The sequence below is a fragment of the Sorex araneus genome, chromosome 2 (genome assembly GCF_027595985.1).
Source record: "Sorex araneus isolate mSorAra2 chromosome 2, mSorAra2.pri, whole genome shotgun sequence".
Taxonomy (NCBI): domain Eukaryota; kingdom Metazoa; phylum Chordata; class Mammalia; order Eulipotyphla; family Soricidae; genus Sorex; species Sorex araneus.
This window is the reverse complement of record NC_073303.1, coordinates 252,922,395-252,937,279: the sequence shown is the minus strand read 5'-3', so window position 1 is coordinate 252,937,279 and position 14,885 is coordinate 252,922,395. Positions and strand designations below refer to the sequence as shown.

The 14,885-nt window shown below is 56.8% G+C and overlaps 1 protein-coding gene across 1 annotated transcript in view; it reads left to right on the top strand.

Moving 5' to 3' along the window:
- Positions 1–1,024: 1,024 nt before the first annotated feature.
- Positions 1,025–14,885, top strand: part of PANK3 (pantothenate kinase 3) — a 31,468-nt gene continuing 17,607 nt past the window's right edge. Inside the window, exons 1-2 of the mRNA XM_055125336.1 lie at positions 1,025–1,476; positions 12,713–13,065. Coding sequence (XP_054981311.1) covers positions 1,449–1,476; positions 12,713–13,065 — 381 coding nt within the window. The 5' untranslated portion in view covers positions 1,025–1,448. The remainder of the gene's footprint in view (positions 1,477–12,712; positions 13,066–14,885) is intronic.

Sequence of the window (14,885 nt, the reverse complement as noted above, 5' to 3'; positions counted from 1 at the left end):
CACTGTCATCTAGGGCTACCTGGTGTGACACCCACTGAGCCTAGCCGCTAGCCTCGGGACAAAAAAAAGGCCAGCAATGTGGTTCAGTGGTGAAGATGCCCGCGATCAGCCCTTCCCGCTCCAGCTGGGGGGCTCTGAATCTCCAGCAGGCCCCTTGGAATTGAGCATCACTAGGCCTGATTTACGATATATATATTTTTTAATTTAATTTTTTTTAATTAATTGGGTCACACCTGGCGATGCACAGGGTTTAACTCCTGGCTCTGCACTCAGGATTAACTCCTGGCAATGCTGGGGGGACCCTATGGGATGCTGGGAATCGAACCCCAGTCAGCCGGGTGCAAACGCCCTACCCTCTGTGTAATCGCTCCAGCACCTTGTTTGGGGTTTTATATTTGTTTGCTTGGGGGGGGCACACCCGGCGTTGCTCGGGGCTTACTCCTGGCTCAGTGCTCTGGGCTGGTGAGACTCGAACCCGCGCCCACTGTAGCTACTCCCCCTCTCGCCCCCTCCCTGCAGAGCTCCCCAGTAGGGACAATTTCCCAATCCCCCCCCCAACCCCGGGACGCACCGGGCACAAGGGGCTGAGCCTTTGCAGCCAGCACCGGAGGAAACCTGCCCCCACCCCTTAACCCCCTTCCTCCTAGGTGCAGCCGCGTGGGGGGTGGGGAGGGGGCCCCGGGCCAGGCCGCCTCAGCCCCGCACTCCCGCGGCCCCGCCCCCCTCGGCCCCTAATTGGCCGCCGCGCCACTGGCGTGACCGAGGCCCCGCCCACTTCCTCCTGGGCCCACTCTGGGCCGATCTCCGGGAACGGAGGGGGGAAGCTGGCGGGCGACGCGCGCGGGGTGAGGGGGCCGCGGTGCATCTTGGGCCTTGTAGTCCCCCGGCGCCGCTGCCGGCCGAGAAGCGCGCCGGCCCGCCCGGGGAACTACAATTCCCAGCAGCCCCGCGGGCGCGGAGGAGAAGGGGGCGGGGGAGGGGGAGAAGAAGAAGAAGAAGGAGGAAAAGAAGAAGAATCGTTGTCACGTGGGCCAGCGGGCCTGGGCGGGCTATTGCTCGGTGCGGTGGCGGCGGCGGCGGCGGCGGCGTCTTGGTGGGGGGGGGGCCCGGGCCGGGCCTTTTGTTTGCAGCAGCAGCAGCAGCTGCAGCGCTAGGGGGGGGGTGGACGCCCCCACACCCTCCCGGAGCCCGGAGGCCAGCGGCCCCGCCCGCAGCCCGGCTGCCCCTCGCGGGGGGCCCGGGGGGCTGCTGCCCAGCCCCCGCCCCCTCCCCCCGGGGCTGGGCCTCGCCCTCGGCCCCCCCCCGCCCCGCCCTCGGCCCGCCCCGTGGGGAGGAACCCGCGGGGGCCCCGGCGCCGAGTGGCCCGGCCGCCTCCGGACTGGCCGCCCCTGGCCCCTGCGTGTGTGCTCCGGACCCCCGGCCGCCCCTCGCCGCGCGGGCAGACCACCATGAAGATCAAAGATGCCAAGAAGCCCTGTAAGCGGGGGCTGGGGCGTGGGGGGCCGGCGGGGGCTGGGGCTGGGGTGGAGGGGGAGCAGCTTGGGGGGGGTCCCGAGTGGGAAGGGAAGCCCCCCCGGGCATCCCCGCCGCCCCCCACCCCGTGTCCAGCAGCCTGGTTCCCGGCCCGCCGCGCGCTGCTGGTGCCTGGCTCCGGGTGGGGGCGGAGAGGCCTTGGCAAGGATGCCAGGAGGAGCCGGGCTCAGGGCCCCTACCCCTGCCTGCTCCCCCCCCCTTTACCTGCAGACCTGCGGGTCCCCTGCCGGCCACCCCTCACCCCCGCCCGGGGCTCTCCCCGTCCCCCTCTCACTTCCTCCTCCTCCTCCTCCTCCTCCAGGACATCCCAGAGGTGCCAGAGGGAACCCGGCCTCTGGGGTGGGGCTGGGTGGCATGCTGGGGGTGGTAGGGGGGATGGGGTGAGGGTGGGGGGGTTGTCCAGATTGCCAAGTTCGCTGTTCTCTCTGCCCCCCGTCTCGGAAGCCCAGGAGAGTTGTAGGGAGTTGGCACTCTTGTCCCAGTGAGGGGGCCGGCTGCAGGGCCCTCCTGGACTCCAGCCCCCCAGTCCTGGGGCTGGTCTCTTGGTGGGAGGATTAACATTCGCCACTTCGGGTGTTTAGAACACGTTCAGTAAACATAGAAGATGCTGCCCTCGGTCGTGCCACTTGGCGCTGGCCACTGTCACAGTTGTGGTGACTGCCCACTGGGATTTGCTCTGCAGCTCCATGGATGGGTGGATGGATGGATGGATGGATGGATGGGTAGGTAGAGAGAGATACATCGATACACGCATGTTCTTCCCCAGGCTGGGAGCAGATCGGCTTCCACTGGCTTTTCCTTTTCAACCTCTCAAAAAAAAAAATAAACCTTTCACTCATGTCAGTGACCTCGCTGTGGTGACTGGCATGCTTTTTTTTTTTTTTAAAGCTGTGCTTCTAGAGTTTCTCGGAATGTGTGTGTGTGTGGGGGGTGCTCCCTTGTATCTTAGAATTGTATCCATATTTTGCGTTTTGCGCATTGATCCTCTCCCTATACTTAGAGCAAAATCTGCTTTTATTCGGGTGGGGTGGGGGTTGTGTTTGTTTTGGGGTCACACCTGATGATGCCCAGGGTTTATTTTAACTCTTGATTTTGCACTCAGGGATCGCACCTGGTGAGCATAGTGGGGGGACGACACACGATGTAGGGCCGGGGATCGAACCCGGGCCTGCTATGTGCAAAGCAAGCGCCCTCCCTGCTGTCCCGTGGCCTTGGCCGGGAAATCTGCTTCCAAAGCTATGGCGCTTATCAAGGTCTACCTTGAGAAGGAACAAGCTAACGGGTTCTGAAAAACTTATTTTTTCTTTTTGTAGCTGATTATTTAAATGCTACCGAGTTATATCGGTTTGTGCAGTGTTGGTCAGAGCATGGGACTTCCTGAGCCCCCCCCGCCCCCCCCCCGTGACTTTCTGAGATGGCCTCAGCCTACTCCACACTCCCAAGGCTGGACCCAAGGCTGGACCTGGGTTGGTGACTCACATGCCAGGGTTCTTGCTTCTGCACCCCGGGGGCATAGTCTAACCGCCCTGATGCACAGACGCCTTCCTGATCTGGTTAGTTGAAAAATGAGGATTTCTTGGGAGAGTTACTATTTGCGGGGGCGGGGGGGGTCTCTCAAACCGTGGCACGATGGTACCCGTGACAGTGCAGAAATACTTCCAAACTTATGTTTGCTGAATCAAGCTCATCTTTGAACCCATGCAGTGATGTAGCGCATTGAACATCTTCCCCTTAACGTGTGCATTTTCTTATGTTTTCTCTTTTTTGTTGTTGTTTGATTTTGGGGGGTCCAGGGGCTGGGGTGATAGCACAGCGGGTAGGGTGTTTGCCTTGCATGCAGCTGACCCGGGTTCGATTCCTCCGCCCCTCTCAGAGAGCCCGGCAAGCTACCGAGAGTATCCCGCCCGCACGGCAGAGCCTGGCAAGCTCCCCGTGGCCTATTCGATGTGCCCAAAACAGTCACAACAAGTCTCAAAATGGAGCAAACCGCTCGAGCAAATCAGTGAGCAAACGGATGACAGTGACAGTTGGAGGTCCAGACGGGGTGGTGCTCAGGGTTTATTATTACTTATTACTTATTATTAATGTTACTTATTACTCCAGGCTCTGCTCAGGGATCATTCCTGGCGGGGTTCAGGGGTACAGGGTTCGAATCCCCATCATCACGTGCAAGGCAAGCGTCCTGCCCATTGGGCTATCTCTCTGGCCCCTTATATGTGCATTTTTGGTGTGTCTGATTATTCCATTCAGAATAATCAGTGTTGGGGCAGAGCAATAGCGCACCGGGGAGGGCATTTGCCTTGCATGTGGCGGACCCAGGTTCGACCCTCCCGGCATCCCATAGGGTCCCCTGAGCACCACCAGGAGTAATTCCTGAGTGCAGAGCCAGGAGCAATCCCTGAGCATCTCTGGGTGTGAGCAAAAAAGCCAAAACAAATACAAAAACCCAGCAGAATAATTAGGTCTCTTTTGGCATGAGACATGATGATTTTCAGACGTGATAATGATTTGGTCGCTGGGATTCAGGCAAGCAAACTGTTAATCAGCAGCATAAGACCCCTGTCGGATATTTCAGAGAGGATCATTTAAAGTTTATAAACTGGGTAGAAGCGATAGTACAGCAGGGTAGGGCATTTATTTGCCTGGCACACCGCTGTCCTGGGTTTGATCCCGGCATCTTACATGGTTCCCCCGAGCACTGCCAGGAGTGATTCCTGCGTGCAGAGCCAGGTGTAGCCCCTGTGCATCTTCTGGTGTGACCCAAAAAGCCAAATAAATAAATAAATAAATAAAGTTGATAAACTTTAGGCTGAGCACCTTTTGGGGGGTGGGGGGGAGGGCGAGGGCGAGGGTGGGCAGGCAGGCAGGGAGCACCCAGCCCAGAACCATTTTTTATTTTAAGTATTATTTATTCCATGTGGGGCCGGAGCGAGAGTCCCGCGGGTCAGAGCCTTTGCCTTGCACTTGACCCAGCCCTGTATGATCCCGATCCCCTGAGCCCCCGCCCGGAGTGATTCCTGAGTGCAGAGCCAGGAGGAACCCTCTGAGCATCGTCGGGTGTGACCCAAAAAGCCAAAAAAAAATTTTTTTTTAAAGTCCCATTAATGTGAAGGGCCATGTGGGATGAAGCAGTTAATATGATTTAGAAGTCTGAAATAATAGGGTTCTGATTTCTTGCCTGGAAGTTGACTTAACTGCTTCATTCAGAGAGAAGGAGAGAGGGGAGAGGGGAAGGTAGGGGAGGGAGAGATGGGGAGGGGAGGGGAGAGAGGACACCTCAGCCCCATAGCTGAAAGACCAGAGCTATGCAGCAAGGACCCAGCCCCTGTTTATTTTTCCTCCCTGGGGACTATTAACTTTGTATTTTCTCTCCTTGGGGATCGCCCTGAGGTGCTCTGGGGCCTTACAGAGCCTCGGGCTGATCACGTGCAAGGTCGGGCTGATCATGTGCAGGGTGGGTGCAAGGCGGGTGGCCTTGAGACTCTCCTGCCTTTGATCAGGGTTACTGCATGGTCACCTGAGGTCGGCTTCTGAGCACTGCCTGAGAATTTCCTGAGCATTTTCCCCCAGCCTGGGCTCCAATTAAATGAAAAATGACCCAAAACATAAGTCTCGGGGCCGGGTTGGAGCGATAGCACAGCAGGGAGGGCGTTTGTTTGCCTTGCATGTGGCCGACCCGGGTTCGATTCCCAGCATCTCATAGGGTCCCCTGAGCACCACCGCCAGGAGTAATTCCTGAGTGTAGAGCCAGGAGTAACCCCTGTGCACCCCCGGGTGTGGGCCCCCCCCAAAAAAAAAAGTCGGGGCTAGAGAGAGATTACCTCGGGTAGCCAGCTTGCCTTGCAGTTCCCGGCACTCCGGCACCTTATACTGTACCCCTGAACCCCGCCAGGAGCGATTCCTGAGTGCAGAACCAGAAATAACCCCTGAGCACCAAGAAGCGAGGCCCTAAAAAAAAAATAATTTTTTTGTTGTGTGGCATAGGGAAGGAAGTATTTAAATGATGGACAACTAGAAACGTTTAGGACAGGAAATGCTATTCCTAGTGTGCTTGCAAAAACATTCATGTTAGCTGAAGATCTATCAGGTTTTTGAGTAATTGTTTCGCTTGTTTTGGGGCACCATACCAGGTGGTACTCAAGGTTTCTGACTCTGCTCAAAAAGTAATTTTGGTGGGACTTGCGGGGACACTATGGGGTTCCAGAGATTGAACCCAGGTATGCTGCGTTCAGTGCAAGTGCCCTAACCACTGTACTGTCTCTCTGGCCCCTTGAGCCATAATGTCTTAAGCGTTGAGCGTGTGTAAGGCACCACTTTATGGGCATTGCCTCAGCGAACCCTCGAACCCCTTTGGCAGCTAGAGGAGTTTTTCTCGTGTTGTTCAGGAAGGTGTTTGCTTCATTTTCTGTCCCCTTGTCACGCTGGGTATCAAACCCGAGGCCTTTCCCCTGCTAGCCTGAGTGTTCTGCTGTGTCCATAGTCCAGCCTTTCCAGGCCTGCTAATTGCTTTCTTTACTTTTATCTTTTTTGTATCTTTGTTTTGCTTCCTTTGCTTTGTTCAACTCATCAAAGCGTTGGGTAATTTGCTTTCAATTACGTACAACCACCAGAACACCCTTTAAGGTCTCAGCCCCAGTGCATGGTACCTGGCCAGAAACAGGGACCGATGTCAAACCTATAGCTAGTATAACCAGAGGATCAGCATTTGAAATCACACACTCAACTTTGGGGGGAGGGGGAAGTCAAGCATTCCTTAAAGAAAAAAAAAGACTGCTTAAAATATGAGAAGCAGGGCCTGAAGCGATAGCACAGAGGGGAGGGCGTTTGCCTTGCACACAGCCAACCTGGGTTCGATTTCTCCGCCCCTCTCGGAGAGCCCGGCAAGCTACCGAGAGTATCCCGCCCGCACAGCAGAGCCTGGCAAGCTCCCCGTGGCGTATTCGATATGCCAAAAACAGTAACAAGAAGTCTCACAATGAGACGTTACTGGTGCCCGCTCGAGCAAATCAATGAGCAACGGGATGACAGTGACGTGACAGTGGGAGTACTGGTATTTGTTTAGCCATTGATTAAGCTGACTGAATTGGGCATGAACCCCACACTACTTTTTAAATTATTATTATTATTGTATCACCGTGAGCTAGAGTCACCTAGCTTTCATGTTTGAGATTCAGCCATACAATGATGGGACACCCATCCCCCCGCCAGTGAACATTTTTCACCACCAACCTGTATCCCTCCCCTCCCCCTACACACACACACACACACACACACACACACACACACACACACACACACACACACACACACACACACACACACGCACACATCCCAGTCCTCACCCTGCCTCTATAGCAGACAATTTCCCCAATACTCTCTAACTTGGGGCATTATGTTTTGCTAGAAATTTCCATTCAAGCCTGCCTGCAGGGGTAGACTCTAGATCATTTCTTTCCTGTTGCTCATTTTGAATATCCCGAGAGCTCACACCGCCATGGTTCTAAATGTAAATTTCTAGACTGTAAATGGTTGGGTCCCGGAGACCCCTGTCTGGCACTAATCCGCTGTGGGGTTCAGCTGGGCCGGGGCTGTCGGTGTGCTAAGGTGGCTCCTGCAGGCAGATGCTGATGGCCCCCGCTTCGTACTCTTCTCTCTCGCCTTCCCCCCAAAGCTTAAGTTTTTAAGATTCTGACCCAGCCTCGCTGATCCATTCAAGACCTTTTGGTCGTGTGCTTTGCCAGCCCAGTGAAGTAATTCCAAGTGCTTTGTCCTGACCAGTGAAAAACATACAGCACGTGTGCCGTTCGTGTGTGCAGTTGATAAATGCAGTCATTGCTTTGAAAGAATGACTTCAGGGGCCAGAGAGATAGCACAGTGGTTAGGGCGCTTGCCTTGCATGTGGCCAGCCTGGGCTCCTTCCCTGGCACCGTACTGGTCCCCAGAGCACTGCCAGGAGTGACTCCTGAGTGCAGAGCCACAAGTGAGGTCTTGAGCACCAGCGGGTATGCCCCCAAACCAAAATAATAACAATATTATTTGTTATTATTAACGAAAATAATAATTTTTTGTGATTAACAAAAATAATTTTTAAAAAACTTTCTTAAAACTTTAAAAATATATATATATTTTAAACTTTATAAACTCGTATAGTCTAGTTCTCATTCTCAGAGAACCCGGCAAGCTACTGAGAGTATTCCGCCCATACGGCAGAGCCTGGCAAGCTCCCCGTGGTGTATTAGATGTGCCAAAAACAGTAACAATGACGGGTCTCATTGCCCTGACCCTGAAAGAGCCTCCAGTGCGGCACCGTTGGGAAGGACGAGTAAGGAGAGGCTGCTAAAATCTCAGGGCCTGGCTGAATGGAGACGTTACTGGCGCCCGCTCGAGCAACTCGATGAACAATGGGATGACAGTGACACACTGATACAGAACTTGAAAAAGGAAGAATTAGGTTACGTGCAGTGTGTTGGCGGCTTTGGCGCTGGTAACACGCAGGCGGGAAAGCTCTGTTCGTCCTTGGGAGGGGGCGGGGCAGTGGCACGGGGGAGGGCGTTGGCCTTGCACACAGCCAATCCGGGCTCAGTCCCAGCATCCCCGAGGGTCCCCCCACCCCCCACCGTGCCAGAGTGTGAGTGACCCAAAAACCACAGCAGCAAACTTCTCAGGCCCCCAGTGTTCTCCTTGGGGCTGCTTTGGGGGCCACGGCCCGCAGCGCGGAGGGGTCGCTGCCCGGGATCGAGCCGGGCTCCACCACGGCGCTGCCAGCATCTCCCCCTCCCGCCTCTCTGGCCCCGAAGAAACTGGTGTTCCCTGACCCCACGGAACTCTGGGGCCCGGTAATCCCTGGCGTTGACCTCATGTTCCGAGGCAGAGAGAGTGTGACCCTAACGACGTGCCCCCCCCCCCCCAGTGGACTGGCGTCCGGAACGGACACCGTGCTGACCGACGCCTTGGCCTGTGCCGCCGGGGTGGGAGGAGCCAGCGGTCAGAGCACTTGGCCAGGGGCAGGGACGGTGCCTGGGAGAGCACAGGCGGGAGGACGAAGGTCTGAGAGCCCCTAGGAGGCCCCTGAGCTGGGGCCGGGGCAATAGTCCAGCGGGGAGGGCGTTGGCCTTGCACGCAGCTGACCCGGGTTCCATCCCCGGCATCCCATAGGGTCCCCCCACGCACAGCCAAGAGTGATTCCTGAGCACAGAGCCAGGAGTCCCCCCGAGCATAGCTGGCTGTGGCCCAAAAAGCAAAAAAAAAAAAATAAAAAATAGAGTCCCCTGCTGGAGCGATAGCACAGCGGGTAGGGCGTTTGCCTTGCAAGCGGCCGACCCAAGTTCGATTCCCAGCATCCCATATGGTCCCCTGAGCACCGCCAGGGGTGATTCCTGAGTGCAGAGCCAGGAGTAACCCCTGTGCATCGCCAGGTGTGACCCAAAAAGCAAAAAAAAAAAAAAAAAAAAAAGAGTCCCCTGGGCTCTGCCAGATGTGACACACTCCCTCCTCCAAAAAAATTAAAAAATCACAGTATACTCCAGCCCTGCGAGCTGTCTCCTGAGCAGGACTCAAGCATCTTTTTATAACGTGCCCAAGTCATCTGATCTCTAGTTTGGATATCTTAGCACGTAGAGCACGGTAGCACACTGCACTGTCGCGTACCAGCAGCATCTCCATTGTGAGACTTGTGACTGTTTTTGGCATCTCAAATACGCCACGGGGAGCTTGCCAGAGCTCTCCGAGAGGGACGGATGGAGGAATCGAACCCGGGTCGGCCGCGTGCAAGGCAGCCGTCCTACCTGCTGTGCTATGGCTCCAGCCCAGCTTGTATAGACCCAAAAAAAAAGGAAATTGGTGGTAGGCGCAGGGCACGGACACCCTGCGGTGCTCAGGGCTTTCTCCTGGTGGGCTCCGGGAGGCCGGACCAGCGCGTGCAAGGCCAGTCCAGTGGGCGGACGGCTGGCCTTGCGCGGGGCTGACCCTGAGTAGCCCGCCGCCCGCTGTAACTGTCCCTCCAGCCCCCGTGCTGAGGGGCCTGGCCGGGCCTGCTGTTTCCCCCAGAGTCCCCCCCCACCCCACCAGTCCTGGTTCCTCCCGCACCCTGGCTCCTCCTCCCAGCTGGACTCTGGGTAGGCTGGGCGGTCTTGTTTGCTGTGTTGTTTTTGCTGCTTAATTTTGTCTTTTTTTTTTTGGGGGGGGGCACACCCGGCAATGCACAGGGGTTACTCCTGGCTCTGCACTCAGGAATGACTCCTGGCGGTGCTTAGGAGACCCTATGGGATGCTGGGAACTGAACCCAGGTCAGCCGCGTGCAAGGCAAACGCCCTCCCCGCTGTGCTATCGCTCCAGCCCCATGGTTTTTTGCTGCTTAGTTTTGGAATTCCCCCCACATACACACATGACACAGAGATTCTAGCTCCGATTCTATAATTCTAGAGCTAGAATCTAGACCCTAGATACCTTCTCTTTTTTTCTTTTTTCTTTTTGGGTCACACCCAGCGATGCTCAGGGGTTATTCCTGGCTTTGCACTCAGGAATTACTCCTGGTGGTGCTTGGGGGACCATATGGGATGCCGGGGATCGAACCCGGGTCAGCCACGTGCAAGGCAAACGCCCTACCCGCTGTGCTATCGCTCTGGCCCCTCCCTTCTCTTTTTATGGCTTTTATGGGTCAAATCTGGCGATGCACAGGGGTCACTCCTGGTGGTGCTCGGGGGGCCCTAGAGGATGCTGGGAATAGAACCCACATCGGCCGTGTGCAAGACAAATGCCCTCCCCGCTGTGCTCCGGCTCCAGCCCCCCTCGCTAGCATCCCTTCTCTTAGTGGGGACACATTCCCCTCCTCGTGTCTCCGGGCTGCTGCCCAGGGTCCTGACCCCCTAGAGCAGCCGCTCTGGCCCTGAGCTCCAGCCAGTTTCATACATGTCGACGTTCCCCTCCTAGGTTGGCAGACCCTCCGGGGCCAGGTTCCTCTCGGGCTGCTCTTAGTTCCCTCCCGCCGTTTCCAGAGAGCGTCCGCGGGAGGGAACGGGGGCCTGAGTCACGGAGTTAATGGCTTCTCCCAAATCGCAGCCCAGAACAGCGGGTCCTGTGTGCTTGTCCCCAGATAAACTCCCGGCTCCAGCAGCAGCTAATTTTATTCACCAGATGTACCACAGAAACCTCACAGACCGGGGCCCCCCGAGAGACAGTGCGGCAGCAGGGGTGGCGCTTGCCTTGCCCGCCGGAGACTTGGGGTCAGTCCCCCGGAGCCCCTTCTTTATTAAGTCTGTTTCACGACACCCACATTCGGGGCCGGGGCCACAGTACAGCGGGTAGGGCGCTGGCGTTGCACAGAACCCACCCGAGTTGGATCCCCGGCGTCCCCTGGGGCCCCCCCAAGCGCCAGCAGGAGTGACCCAGCCCCCTCCCCCTCCCCCCATAAAAACCACCCAGCTTTTTTTTTTTTTTTTTTTTGCTTTTTGGGTCACACCTGGTGATGCACAGGGGTTACTCCTGGCTCTGCACTCAGGAATTACTCCTGGCATTACTCGGGCGACCATATGGGATGCTGGGAGTTGAACCCAGGTCGGCCGAGTACAAGGCAAATGCCCTCCCCGCTGTGCTATTGCTCCAGCCACCGCCCCCCCCCCCCAGCATTTTCATAGGAGATGGTTATTGAGACCGTTGTTGGACTTCAACCCCCTGAGCGCCACTGGAAGTGAACCCCAAGTGCAGGCCTGGAGTACGCCCCGAACACTGCTGGGTGTGGCCGAAAGTTTTGTTAAAGAAGGAGACCTAATATGGGGCTTTTTTTTTTTGGGGGGGGGTAACACCTGGCGGTGCTCAGGGGTTTCTCCTGGCTCTGCGCTCAGGAATTACTCCCACTGGTGCTCAGGGGACACTATATGGGATATCGGGGATTGAACCCGGGTCGGCCGAGTGCCAGGCCTGCGCCCTGCCGGCTGTGCACTCTCTGCTCCTGGAATTGGTTCTTCTTGTTTGTTTGCTACAGTTATTCAGAGGACTCACACCTGGGGTGCTCTGGGGGGGGCGGCTCAAGATGGGTCACATCCTGCGATACACAGGGGTCACTCCTGGCTCATGTACTGAGGAATCACTCCTGGTGATGCTCGGGGGACCCTACGGGATGCTGGGATTGAACCCGGGTCAGCTGTGTGCAAGGTAAACGCCCTCCCCGCTGTGCTATTCCTCCGGCCCCAAGACCTAATAACGTGTTTTTGTTGTTGTTGTTGTTGTTTTTACTTTTGCTTTCTGGGTCACACCCGGCAATGCACAGGGGTTCCTCCTGGCTCTGCACTCAGGAATTACCCCCTAGCGGTGCTCAGGGGACCCTATGGGATGCAGGGAATCGAACAGCCACGTGCAAGGCAAACACCCTCCCTGATATGCCCAAGACCTAATACGTCTAATGAGCAAAGAAAGATTTTTTTGCTTTTTTGGGGGCCACACCTGGCTCTGCACTCAGAAATTACTTCTGGTGGTGCTCGGAGGGACCCTATGGAACGCAGGGGATTGAACCCAGGTCTGCCGCATACAGGGCAGGCGCCCTCCCTACCCACTGGCCTGTCACTCTGGCCCCAGAGAGATTTGCTTCGGGAAGACCCTTTTCCCTCTGGTTGTCTGACGTGACTCTAGGCCGACTGATGACATAAGAATCTTTCCAGAAGCAAAGATGTTCACACTGTTCATGCCATAGGTGGTGACCTATTTTTTTTTTTTTAAGTTTGTCCAGATGCTCTAACCCTACAATGTAATTTTTTTTTTTTTTGAGAGGGAAGGTATTTGGGCCACACCCTGCAGTGCTAAGGGTTTACTCTGGGCGGTGCATGGGTGGGTGGGTGGGTGGGGCACTGGTGGTGCCCGGGATCGAACCCGGGTCTGCCCCATGCAAGGCAAACGCCCTACCCACTGAGCCATCTCTCCGGCCCCCAATACGGACGTTTCATGCATTGATGTGTTCACGCGGAAAAGGAGCGCCTGCCAGACAGGAGCTGAGAGACCCTGGGTCCAGCCGGTGTGGAGGGTTTGAGAGCTCACAGGCGGCCTGACCCCGGGACCTGGAGCCGTTGAGCTTTGCAGAGAGCTCGGCCCCCGCTTCCTGGAGTGTTTCTGGCGGTTTCCAGCTGGGGTCCCTAATTGTGCTCGACTCGTGGGGTCCCTAATTGGCTTTTCCTCCCCCTGTCCTGCACAGCGTTCCCCTGGTTCGGCATGGACATCGGGGGCACCCTGGTGAAGCTCTCCTACTTCGAGCCCATCGACATCACGGCCGAGGAGGAGCAGGAGGAGGTGGAGAGCCTGAAGAGCATCCGCAAGTACTTGACGTCCAACGTGGCCTACGGGTCCACGGGCATCCGGGACGTGCACCTGGAGCTGAAGGACCTGACACTGTTCGGCCGCCGCGGGAACCTGCACTTTATCCGCTTCCCCACCCAGGACCTGCCCACCTTCCTGCAGATGGGCCGGGACAAGAACTTCTCCACCCTGCAGACGGTGCTGTGCGCCACGGGGGGCGGCGCCTACAAGTTCGAGAAGGATTTCCGCACGGTGCGTCCCCCCCCGGGCCGGGCACCCAGGGTCCAGCCTGCGCCAGCCACCCCCACGCCGGGCCAGGCAGGGGTCAACCCCGGCAGAGCCGGCGGGGGCATGGGGAACTCTCTGCAGGTGCCGGGGAGAGATTCTGGGCCGGTGGCTTGCAGGCAAGCCAGGGACCCCACCGTGCTCGCTCTCCAGCCCCCCAGCCCTGGTTGTCACTGTCCCTGTCATTGTCATCCCGTTGCTCATCGATTTGCTCGAGCGGGCACCAGTAACGTCTCCATTGTGAGACTTGTTACTGTGTTTGGCATATCGAATACGCCACGGGGAGCTTGCCAGGTTCTGCCATGCGGGAGGGATAATCTCGGTAGCTGGCCGGGCTCTCTGAGAGGGACAGAGGAATCGAACCCGGGTCGGCTGTGTGCAAGGCAAATGCCTTACCGCTATGCTATCTTATCGCTCCAGTCCTCAGTTCTGGATATAGATTGGTTTATTTATTTTTGCTTTTTTGGGTCATGCCTGGCAATGCACAGGGCTTATTCCTGGCTCTGCACTCAGGAATTACTCCTGGCGGTGCTTGGGGGAGGGACCCTATGGGATCCTGGGAACTGAACCTGGGTTGGCTCCGTGCAAGGCAAATGCCCTCCCCGCTGGACTCTCGCTCTGGCCCCCATTTAAAAAAAAATTATTATAAATAAAATAGTGCTCTTACGGCCCAGAACCACTTCTGGTGATACTCTGCCAGTCAGTCCCGAGGGTTCAACTTGGGGCCTAGTCGGGTGGCTCTGCTCAGACCTAGTGGTTCTGGGGGCCTCCGGGTTTACGCCCATTGGTGGGGGGCCATTTGCGGGGTGAGGGATTGAGTTCATGGCTTGTGCCCCCTGTTGGCAGGGCACCTGAGGTCTGAAATTTGACCCCTCTTTTGATGGAGAAGGCTGATTTGAATAGAGTGTTTTCATCACTGGAACAGAATTTTTTTTTTTTTTTTTTGCTTTTTGGGTCACACCCAGCCAATGCTCAGGGATTACTCCTGGCTCTGCATTTGGGAATTAACTCCTGGTGGTGTTGAGGGGAGGGAGGACCCTGTGGGATGCCGGGGATCGAACCTGGTACAGCTGCATGCAAGGCACATGCCCTCCCCGCTGTGCTATCACTCCAGTCCCATCTGAAACAGAAAATTCTATTGGTGACCAGTTTGTTTGAATCTGCGGGTGTCCGATGCTTCCCAGAATTCTTGCCCACAGTGTTGCTCTGGAAGCCGGCTTATTTTTGCCCATGTTTTAAGCCCTGTATTTCCTTTTGGACTGAGGTGGCATGCGGGTGGGGTCAAGCCCTGCAGTGTTGGAGAGGCCGTGCTGGGGTTCAGACCAAGGCTCCTGCCTGCACAACTTGCAGCCCAGCCCCTACACTGGATTCCCAGCTCCAGTGAGACTCGAGGACCTGGCATGCGGCCAGCCGGGGCTCGATCCCGGGCACCCTATAGGATCCCCCGTGCTCCCCAGGAGTGATCTTGGAACACAGCCAGGCGTCGGCCCTGAGCAGCACCAGGGGTGGCCCCCAAACAAAAAAATGCTTGGACGAGGCTGGAGCGATAGCACGATGAGTGGGGCATTTGCCTTGCACGCGGCCGAACCAGGTTTGATTCCCAGCATCGCATAGGGTGCCCCGAGCACTGCCAGGGGTAACAACCTGTGCATCGCCGGGTGTGACCCAAAAAAAACAATCAAAAAATCCCCGGGTTGGGGCTGGAGCAATAGCACCGCAGGTAGGGCGTTTGCCTTGCACACAGCCGACCCGGGTTCGATTCCCAGCATCCCATAGGGTCCCCTGAG